Raw genomic sequence first — 10,954 nt, 5'->3', positions numbered from 1 at the left:
AACTTAAATCTAGATGCATAAAAACTCTAAATGTTTAATAATTTTTTAAAAAAATGTATTTTTGCCCTGGCCTGTGGCTCAGTTGGTTAGGTCATGTCTCATACACTGAAAGGTCACAGGTTCAAATCCCAGTCAGGGCACATACCTAGGTTGCAGGTTCAATCCCTTGTCGGGGTATATACAAGAGATACAAGAGACAACTCTTGTCTGTTTCTCTCTCTCTCTCTCTCTCTCTCTCTCTCTCTCTCTCTTCCTTCCTCTCTCTCTAAAATCAATAAAAAGCACATCTTCGGGTGAAGATAATTTTAAAAACCAAAACCAATGTTTTTAAATTAGCAAAAGATTTGGATACTTCATCAAAGAGGTACAGATGGGAACAAAAGCACATGAAAAGATGCTCAACATCATTAGTCATTAGGAAAATATAAATTAAGACCACAATGAAATACTACTACACACCACCAGAAAAGCCATAAAAAAAAAATAAAATTAAAAAAGTCAGACAATACAAAGTGCTGGTGAGGATGCAGAGCAACTGGAACTCTCTCATACATACTGGTGGAAATGCAAAACGGTACAGCTACTTTAAAAAACACATTGGCAGTTTCTTATAAAGTTAAACATAACTACAGGGACAGATCAGTGGTCATCAGAGCTGGGAGTATGTGAGGGAGATTGACTATAAAGGAACATAATGGAACTTTTGAGGTGATTAAGATGTTTTATATCTTGATTTATGGGAGCAGTTCTACAACTGTATCCATTTATCAAAACCTATAGAACTGTGTACCTAAAAAGAGTGAATGTTACTGTATGTCAATTGTAGCACAAAATTTGAATTTTTAAAAAGCAGAAAAAAAAATAAATGCAGGAAGATCATACATTCAGCCTTAGATTTGTTAAAATATATTTTTATTGATTTCAGAGAGGATGGGAGAAGGAGAGAGTGATAGAAACATCAATGATGAGAGAAAATCATTGGTCAGCTGCCTGTTGAATGCCCCTACTGGGGATCAAGCCCACAACCTGGGCATATGCCCTTGACCAGAATCTAACCCATGACCCTTCAATCCGCAAGCCGACACTGAGCCACCAGCAAGATTTGATAAATGTATGATTTCTTTGACTCCTCCAATTGGGGATAATATCCCGTGACCAGCAGGAGACACAGGTCTGAAACTCAGAGGAGGGACTCTGTTGGAGGCTGAAACAGGTCCCAATGCTGATCATTTTATCTGGTAAGCCTTCTCCTTGACCCCCTTGCCTCCCTAGTAAGTTCTTATTCATTTTTTTTTTTTTTTAAGCTCTGCCCAAGCATTCCCTCCTCCATGAGGTTCTCCATGATCCCAATCCTTCAACACCTAGAATATGAGCTCCATGAGAGCAAGCTACCTTATCTGGCTTTTTCTATATCTCCAGAGCCTAGAACATGTCTGGCATATGGTAGGTGTTTTACAAATAGTGAATGAGTGGGTGAATTATTCCCTTCCTTTCATAGCACCTATACACTTTATTTTGTTTGCCCAATTATCTATCCCTTCTAATGATCATCTATTTCATTATTAATTTTTAAGTGTATCTTTGAACTGCCCAGCTCACTATGGAACTGAACCAAACTGAGAGACTCAAGCCTCCAGGCTGATGGTTCTTCCAGTAGGAGGCAGGTGAGCACTCTGGAACAGCGCCTGCGGTACTCCAAGCACTGTCATGCACATTTAATTCCTGTAAAAGCAGATAAGGAAACTGAAACTCACGAACTTGGTCACCTGAATTGACCAGGGTCACTCAGCAAGCAAACAGCAAAGTTCGGATACAAACTCAGATCTTTCGAACTCCAAAAAAGTCAATGCTCTTGTCCCATCCTCTCTTCCTTGAATCCTTAATGCCATGATTTTCAGCACCTTCAGCCACCCTCAGATGACATCATCTGCTCTGATCCCAAAATCTGATAATCCTTCTCTGTGCCCTATCATCCATCTGTGCTGCTGTCATCCATCATGTCAATTCCCAATCCCCAAACTCTTTTTCACTGATGTCTTCTGGTTTCCTTTGCTCTCCACTCAACCACCTCAAGAGTCTGTCATTTCAGTAATGTTTTAAGCCTGGGTTCCTTTGCTCCTGAGTTTCCACCACTCCTATCCTCTCATCTCTCGGTGAGAGATGCCCCAAGATAGAGAGAGTTTCTTGTGTAGTTGGTCTCATCATAGAACCATGCTGTGTAACCTCCCCTGGGACCTCGAAATCACTCACTTATCCTTTCATGCTTCATGGTAGACCATGTATCTCAGCACGTATGTGTCAGTCTCCCCCACCTCTGTTCCACTCTTCCCATTGGTAGAGAGAGTTGTTACCTGAAGAGAGACCAAGAGGACCAGGGTCAGAAGGGGAAGAGGTCATAAGAGTAGGAGAGGCTGCCCCTGCTGGGAGAGCTGGCTTTGCCAGAGGAGGCTGCAGGGGGCTTGGGGGGAGGGTGACAGGGAGTAGAGGAGACTCCTAGAAGAGCCAGATTTGGGGGAATCCTCTCTGAGCTTTAGCACTGAAGATTCCTGGGCAACCACATGCTCCTCAGCACTGATCTTTTCTTCCTTTTTCCCTGGGGAATAACCCTTGGGTGTAAACCCAATTGAAGCATATAAAAGTGCCACAGCCTTCTTTGACCTTCCCAACTTGGCCTGAGCCCTCAGAACCCTTCTCCCACTCAACACTGGACAGTCCTCCCCAGGGCCTCCAAATGAGGCAGGAGCCCCTACAGATAAATTCCCAAAGTCTTGAGAGATTCAGACTGGGTCCTGCACCCAACCCAACTGCAACCCACATCATCACACCTGCCTCCCCCAGCCTCACCCAGTATTCCTTTTACTTTAATTGTTGAACTTAAAATCATTCCTGTTGTGGGGTCGAACCCTGAAGTCCCACACACAGGTGGAGTCCACCCTCACGACCGCGCCATTTCAGGTGTAGGCAGTCCTTCTAAAGGTCTAAGCCACAAAAATTTTCTTTTGTTCTAAACGAGCCCCCAGCCACATCCTGCTGGACATCGGATTGGAATGTGGACCTATCTTGCGAAAGCAGATTGTACAGAAGCAGAGTTGAGCAAAGTTAATAATCTCTAAAAGTTGTCTGCAGTTTCAACTGGAGCTACTGAGTCAATGGGAATCAATCTCCTGTGGTTCTGGTCCACAGGCACAGGAAAATAACCTTTGTGATGTGGGATGGATTTATGTGAGTTTCCAGGTCTCAGTCTGGAAGCTGAGGTAACTACCCTACTGTTTAAGCAAGTAAGTGTGTGCAGAAGGCAGAATAGCAGGGTTAAAATTCAAACAGCAGTTTTTACCCAAGTATGGTTGCTACCATACTTCAATTCCCAGTGGCCCTTAGGGTCCTTCTGTGGGACGCCCACTGTCATGTGCTGGGCTCTCCACTGAGGGTGCCGGGGGAGCCTCCCAGGCCACCCTCTCACCCACCTGGCTGCCTCCAACCCTCCCCAGTGTAGGGCTTTCCAACATATCTTTGGAGAAAAGGATGGGAATCAACCCCTTCCAGTTTCAGCTCTAAACCCCTCCCCACCCGCTTACCTCAGTTGCTATTCTAAACTATTCTCTCTCAGTTGTTGTTCTCTCTCCTCAAGGTTGAGCAAGACATTTCCAGTCTAAACGATAAAGCAAAAAACCTGAAGGTCTCTAGGCCTCATGATTCTGCCTAATCCCCTAATCTCCCACCATCTAGTTTCCACAGAACTCTGGCTCCTGCCCTCTAAGGGAGAATGTGGGGAGGGGGAGGAATGAGCTGACCCACCCTTATCAGGATCATCTGTGAGTTTACTTACTGGTTAAACCTGCCTCTCAGGTTCCCCACTGTCCCTGAGCAGGACATCGGAATGCGGGGCGGATGGGGGTGGGGAACCATCCCCTCCGCCCCCTTCCTTCAGATCTCCCCTCTGCTGGGTCGCTTTAAGTGCCTTTTAACTTTGTTCTGGGAACCTCTCACGGTTCTAACTTTGTTCCCAGGGCCCCTCCTGCTCCACCTTCTCCCTGGACCAGCCCCCAATCACCTCTTCCCTCTTTCACTGTGCCTCCCACCCCCCACTCTGTCTGAGAGCCTCAGTGCCGGAATCTGGGGACCGAAACTCCTTCCTAATGTCCTCCTCCCCAGCTGTCTGTCAGAATGACAAAGACCTGAACCACGGAGGATTCTGGAAGTGGTGGAAAAGGGCAGGCTGGTGCTGGGACCTGAGGCTGGTATTTGCCCCATGCTGCAAGAGGTCAGGAATGCGGCCACTGACATCAGCCGTGAGAGATAAGATCCACTGGCAGCTCTCCCCCTCCGGCCCCTGGACTGAGCCTCCACAGACCCCAAAAGGTCCTGAGCAGCTGGAGTGAAGAATAAGAGAAGGACCTGGAAAAGCGCTTGGATAAGAATCCTGGACTCTGGGTCTGATCCCCAGTGTCAAAGTCCCCCAGGGGTCTTAAGTGACCTAGAGAGAGCCCTTACATTGTTGAGCCATCTTTACAATTAAATTGATCCCCTGCTTCTGCCCTCCAGGATTTGTGGAGACTTACTCTGCAATAAGTAATTAGTATTTGTTTAATAAATGAGAGAGTGATAATTAACATTTACACCCATTGCCATCCAAAAAGATAGGCTTTATTATTCCCCCTTTACAAGTGAAGAAACAGAAGTTCAGAGTTGTGACTTCCCCAGGGTCACAGAGCAAGCAAAGCACCCAAACTGGCTGACTTCAAACAGCAAAAAACCGCAAAGGCAATCAACCACTTTGTGTAATATAAACACTTTACCGTGCAATTCTGCACAACACAATTCTGGAACCTGGAGGTGACAGCAGGAGAAACCCCTTTGACTGGCTGGTACCTCCAATCTCCCAGAAACCCTCCATGTAAAATGAGTGGCATTCATTTGTATTCTAGTCTGCATTACATTTGCCTTTTGGCCTTCAGCAGGCCCTGACCCTCCCCTGGCCAGCTCCCACCTTCATCTGCCCCTGGCCAGCTCAGCTCCCATTGAGTATTATGGGGCTTTCTCCACTAGAAGGTGGCAGGACTGGGACAATCCAGGGCCAAGGCCCCCACATGTGAGATGCCTTGCCCACATCTACGGGCCCAGCTACTCCCAGGCCCCTTTCCCTTCCAGGCCTACATTCCTCCCAGCTCCCACCTCTTCGGGTCAGCTGGCAGCTCAATAAGAATCAATAGGCGTACTCCAGAGCAAAGAGCACAAACAAGTGTGTAATGCCAGGCCCTGTCGGACAAACAAGCTGCCGGTAGTGACAGACTTGAAGGCCCAGTACCTCAGGATTCCCCCGATCACTCAGCAGGGGCTGGCCATCGAGTCAGAGTTACAGGAAGCAGTGGGAACTTCCCTACTCCATCCTTTGCACCCATATCCTGACCTAAGCTTCCTGGAGGAGTCAGCCCCCTGGGGACAGACTTGGGCTCCAGGGAGTCTTTTGAGGAGAGGCAAAGGAAGGAGGAGGCCTGCAGAAAAGTCCTAGTAAAGGGGGGCTAACCACCAGGCTGAGTCTCAACTAGACTGTCTCTAGGTGTGTGCGTTTGTCCTCTTGGGCCCTATACCATGTAAGATACATTACAATCTTCATGAGGGAGTTTGGTCTGTTACTCACTGCTGTTCTCTGGGCAACTAGAATAGGGCCTGATGCACAGTAAGTGCCCCAAAACTATTTGTGGAACTGTAAGTGTTCAGGAAGTATTTGTTTACCCAAGGGTGTAGGCAAGGCTGATTCGAAAGTGTGCAGAAGTGCCAACGTGTCCCCTGTTCCAATCGCAAAGTATTCCATGGGCCCAGGCCTCCACGGGAGCGAGCTGAGGGGAGAAGGAGTGGGTCAGGGAGTGAGTATGTCTTCAGGAGTCTGAACATACTCAGTGAGTGACATACACGTGTATGATCTGCACGGGAGTGTGTGCTAGTGAACATGTGCAGGTGAGCGTATTTGGGACCCAAGTGTGGTGGGGGTCGAGTGTGTAAACCAGTACATTTGAGGCTCTAGATTGAGTCTCTCTTCCTCTTCCCCAGCCCCCACCTTTTCTTCCCCAGGACTTCTGGGGCTCCAGGACACCCCCTCACCCCCCAAGATCTCATCAGCGGGCGGGGCTTGAGCCCAGAACATCCATGGAGACTCACACCCAACTCCACTCGCTCATTCCCCCAAACTCCCAAATTCTCAACTGGTCAGGAGCTCCTCTACCTGGGAAGGGGTATAAATACGTCATTTCCTGCCCTTAAATCACAGCTGCAGGGCCAACACCACCTGCTGCCCTTGTCCTTCCCGGTTGTCACCTCCTTTCTAGGGGATCGCGGGTGGCCTTGACAGGGCTGTGCTGACGGGGCATAGGCAGGGTCTGAAGCCAATGAGCTGTGTGTCCCCCGCGGCGGACCACCTGTGGCTGGCGCGCAGCGACTGGGGCAGGGGCGGGGCCAGCCAGTCCCCACCTCCTCCTTGGGCGATAAAACTTGAGTCGCGGATCTGGCACTCACTGCCGCTTGAACGTGACTCTCGGCTTCTCGCCTTTCTCCCTGGACAACATGAGCTTCAGCACCCGCTCCAGCTTCTCCTCAAACTATCGGACCCTGGGCTCCGTGCAAGCGCCCAGCTACCGGGTCCGGCCGACCAGCAGCGCGGCCAGCGTCTATGCAGGTGCGGGGGGCTCAGGCTCCCGGATCTCCGTGTCCCACTCCACCAGTGTGCGGAGTGGCTGGGGGTCTGGGGGCCTGGCTGCGGGGATGGCCGGGGGTCTGGCGGGCATAGGAGGTATCCAGAGCGAGAAGGAGACGATGCAATGCCTGAATGACCGCCTGGCCTCCTACCTGGAGAGGGTGAGAAGCCTGGAGGCTGATAATCGGAGACTGGAGATCAAAATCCGGGAACACCTGGAGAAGAAGGGACCCCAGGTCAGAGACTGGGGGCATTATTTCAAAACCATCGAGGACCTGAGGGCTCAGGTAAGGGTGCATGGAGGGAGCAAGCAACGCCCAGCCAGCCATGTTTGTCCTCCACTTAGTACTCTACTTCCTCCCGGCTCTCCCAAGGATAGGAATTTTAATTCCTTCCTTCTATTTCCACCAGCCTCCTATTGTCCAGCGAGGGTGGTAGGAATGCCCTAGATTTCCATACATACCCCTAGCCACAGGGACCCCAAGGGTGGTAATTGCATGGGTGGGTCCTTTCCCTGGAGATTGTGGGAAGGGGAGGCCAGAGTTTGAGAAGTGAGAACAGCATCGAGGGAGGTGAGACTAGACCCATACAGAGGACACAGACACTGGCTGCTGGCTGAGTGGGGACAGTTGGAGGGTTAAGCGGATGTGGTTAAGGCTGAGTCATCTTAAGAGTAAACTGGAAGTTTACCTGGAGGCGGGGGTGGCAAAGGGGGTAGAGCAGGTACACTAGGGGGAAAAAATGCCAAGAGAGGGCTAGAGGACTTGTAGCTGCTCACTTCAAGCAAGCCAGCCATCAGAGGCCCCAAAGGAGGAGTAGCAGGAGACTGGTGGGAGCCCTGGGATTCGAGACTCTAGGAAAGAAGAAAGCAGTGTGAAGGGCACCGGTGGAAGGAAATAGTCTCTGGCTATTCTTGCGACCAGGAAGTTTTCACTGAGGCATATAACACACTCAGCCCATCCCATCATTGACTCCCCATTCATGGAGCAATCTCTCTCATCAATCCCCAGATCTTTGCAACTTCTGTGGACAATGCCCGCATCGTTCTACAGATTGACAATGCCCGTCTTGCTGCTGATGACTTCAGAGTCAAGTAAGACTGGGGGGACTAGGGAGCTAGAGCTGGATCTAGGAATGGTCTGTTTCCTGATCTGGGTCAGCTAGGGGCTCACAGTGGGATCTTGTTCAACTGTGGGTGGAACTGGGTGGATGAGAGTTAGGTTCCATCAATTTATTCATTCATGTAACCCAGTTTAAGAACATTGTCCCCCAAGGGCCAGGAATGGCACTCAGAGGATTACCATCTGATTCCTGACTCAGTTTCTGGTTTGCAGTGGGCACGATGCTGCTCTTGGGAGGTGGCATGGGTTGAGAAGTTTCTGGATCTGATCACCTGCACTTCCTCAGGTATGAGACAGAGCTAGCCATGCGCCAGTCTGTGGAGAGTGACATCAATGGACTCCGAAAGGTCATTGATGACACCAATATCACTCGGCTGCAGCTGGAGACAGAGATCGAGGCTCTCAAGGAGGAGCTGATCTTCATGAAGAAGAACCACGAGGAGGCAAGCAGGGGCCACTGGCCAGGCCAGGAACCAGGGGTCAAAACGAGTCTGGGGGAGTGATGGGGCAGGCTGCCTGCAAGTAGCCATGCAGGGAAGTTTAGAACTACCAGCCTGGGCTCTTCTAAATCAGACTGTTGCCATCTGAGTTACAACCTGATGAGGTCAAGAGGCCATGGGTGAGAGAATGAGAGGAGGATAAAGGCAGAAGCAGCTAGCTGCACCAGGAGTGAGGGGTGATGGAGGAGTGAGAGCAGGTGGGGCTGGAAGGGCTTCCCAGAAGAAAGTATAAAGATCAAGTTTGTAGAAGGACTATAGATGGAGGGAGAGAGTGAAGTGAGGAAAGAGAAATCACTTGTGAGTGCATGGGCAGGGAGTGGGTGGCATTTTACCCATCCAGCATAGAAAGCCAGGAGTGCAAAGCTGAGAGGTTCCCTTTTCTCTTCTCCAACTGATCCTGTCAGCCTGGAAGAGGCAGTCACAGCTGAAGAGCCTTACTAGAACTCAACCCTGAGCCGCTCCTCACTTTTTCTCTCTCTCCTCTAGGAAGTAAATGGTCTACAAAACCAGATTGCCAACTCTGGGTTGACTGTGGAGTTGGATGCCCCCAAATCTCAGGACCTCAGCAAGATCATGGCGGACATCCGGGCCCAGTATGACGAGCTGGCTCGGAAGAACAGAGAGGAGCTAGACAAGTACTGGTCCCAACAGGTACAAGAGGGAAACAGATGGATGCCAACTGGGCACAGAGGCCCAAGGGGTGGGAGGGAGGCAGACAAAGAACGAAGGACCTGAGGATCATACCCACCCTGCAGATTGAGGAGAGCACCACAGTAGTCACCTCGCAGTCCGCTGAGGTACGAGATGCTGAGACGGCACTCACAGAGCTGAGACGTACGGTCCAGTCCTTGGAGATCGACCTGGACTCCATGAAAAATCTGGTAAGAGCCCTCATTTCACCTGGCCCAACCTCTGCCTGCCTCAGACCAATCCTGTCTTAGCTCAAATCCTACCCCTTCCATCATGAATTCCTTTTGCTCAGAAAGAGTTGCTACAAAAAAAAGAGTGAGTTGTTACTCTTTGCATTTCCCATTGTTCCTACCCCCTACCCTAAAACCCGGCACAAAGTGGGTGCTCAAAAAAGTTGCAAAGAGTGAAGTCCTGAGTTCTGAACTGCTCTGTGGAAAGTTGTAGACACTCCCTCCACTGTACCTCAAGGCTTACCCAAACCTTTCCCCTGTGGCCCCTGCAGAGGGCCAGCCTGGAGAACAGCCTGCAGGAGGTGGAGACGCGTTATGCCATGCAAATGGAGCAGCTCAATGGGATCCTACTACACCTGGAGTCAGAGCTGGCCCAGGCCCGGGCTGAGGGGCAGCGCCAGACCCAGGAGTACGAGACCCTGCTGAACATCAAGGTCAAGCTGGAGTCTGAGATCGCCACCTACCGCCGCCTGCTGGAAGAAGGGGAGGACTTCAGGTAAGTGGGGCTCTCCTCCCACCCACACAAGTTAGGGTCAAGATAACACTTCTCCCTAGATCCTGAACCTTTGAAAGCCCCACTGAGCACTGAGCTGGTGCTCTGTGAGTGCCCCTCTGTCTGCAAAGGAGTAACAGTTGCTGAAGTTCCCTCCTAGAGAAGAGAATGGACTAAGTATTGCTCCTAGCCATACTTAGAGTACAAATGGAATTTGACCTTGGGTGTCCCTTTTATGGAGGAAGTGACCCAGGGGAATTTTAAGATAAAGGCACAGGGGTAGGAGGGTTTTTTTCCTCCACTTTCCTTGTCTCCTTCTCTGTGGGGCTGTTTATAACTGGGGTTTGGTCTTCTGTTACAGCCTTAGTGATGCCCTGGACAGCAGCCTCTCCATGCAATCCATCCAAAAGACCACCACTCGCAAAATTGTGGACGGCAGAGTAGTGTCTGAGGTCAACGATACCAAAGTTCTAAGGCGTTAAAGGCAGCAGAAGTGGGGTGCCCCTTGGGGAGGGGCAGGAGGCCAATAAAAAGTTCAGAGATCGTTGAACATTACTTTTTGTCTTCCTTGGCTATTTTCATACTGTGTGCAGATCCCCTTATCCAATAGTCCTATCTCTGAGGCAGGAATCACCTCTGACTCCAGGGGTTTTATACAGGTGGGGGAGTGGGCAGAGGAAGGGTGTGGGTTATTGGAAACACCTTCTCAGCGTAAGAGGGGGGAATGGGCCAATAGAATTGTGGAATCTTAGCCTTGAAGAGACCTGATAATCATAAGGCCCCTGCTGTTAGGTGTTCCTTAGCAGAAATCAGCCAGAGAAGGAAGTGGAGCCGAGGACTAAGAGCAAAGGAAAGGGAAAGAAAGGATCAGACCACACAGCTGGGTCTCCCGACCCTTGCCACTCTGCCTCCTTGACCCCCTGCCCAGTGCTTCCCACCCACAGCTTCACCTACCCTTCTTACATTCAGCCCCCAAACCTACAGTCTTCTATGTTCTGCTCCTTCTGGTATGTGACGTTTAGCCCACTAGAGGTCTGGCTAGAACAGGAGTAAATGCAATTATTTCAGGTGAAACACTATTCCAATGGTCCCTATCTAGGTAGGTAGTGCCCCTAAGTAAGCACCCACTTAGGTAATAAAAAACACCTCAAAGCTAACTGAAATGTCACAGCTCTGCTTTTCATTGGAAGTGTCATCTACTATGAAACCAATGGATGTTTAAAACTAATCAC

General features: G+C 50.0%; 1 protein-coding gene across 2 annotated transcripts; it reads left to right on the top strand.

The window, feature by feature from the left end:
- The first annotated feature begins 6,261 nt into the window (after positions 1-6,261).
- Positions 6,262-10,276, top strand: KRT18 (keratin 18). 2 transcript variants are annotated; one of them, XM_080661147.1, is made up of 7 exons: positions 6,262-6,975; positions 7,699-7,781; positions 8,096-8,252; positions 8,796-8,960; positions 9,065-9,190; positions 9,502-9,725; positions 10,084-10,276. In XM_080661147.1, exons 1-7 carry the CDS (start codon positions 6,559-6,561, stop codon positions 10,202-10,204), a joined length of 1,293 nt encoding a protein of 430 aa, XP_080517273.1. In that variant the 5' UTR covers positions 6,262-6,558; the 3' UTR covers positions 10,205-10,276. The 2 variants fall into 2 exon arrangements, with proteins under 2 accessions (XP_080517273.1, XP_080517274.1); XM_080661148.1 differs by having other exon boundaries at positions 6,469-6,924.
- Positions 10,277-10,954: the final 678 nt, after the last annotated feature.

This window comes from Plecotus auritus (assembly GCF_963455305.1).
Source record: "Plecotus auritus genome assembly, chromosome: 3".
NCBI classification, from domain to species: domain Eukaryota; kingdom Metazoa; phylum Chordata; class Mammalia; order Chiroptera; family Vespertilionidae; genus Plecotus; species Plecotus auritus.
Note: the sequence above shows the minus strand (reverse complement) of the source record. Positions and strands in the feature narration are given on the sequence as shown.

Bases quoted from the DNA above. Each gene is read 5' to 3' on its own strand.
- KRT18 (XM_080661147.1), top strand. From the start codon at position 6,559: ATGAGCTTCAGCACCCGCTCCAGCTTCTCCTCAAACTATCGGACCCTG. The intron at 7,782-8,095 runs GTAAGACTGGGG...GCACTTCCTCAG, and splicing joins GCTGATGACTTCAGAGTCAA to GTATGAGACAGAGCTAGCCA. The intron at 8,253-8,795 runs GCAAGCAGGGGC...TCTCTCCTCTAG, and splicing joins TGAAGAAGAACCACGAGGAG to GAAGTAAATGGTCTACAAAA.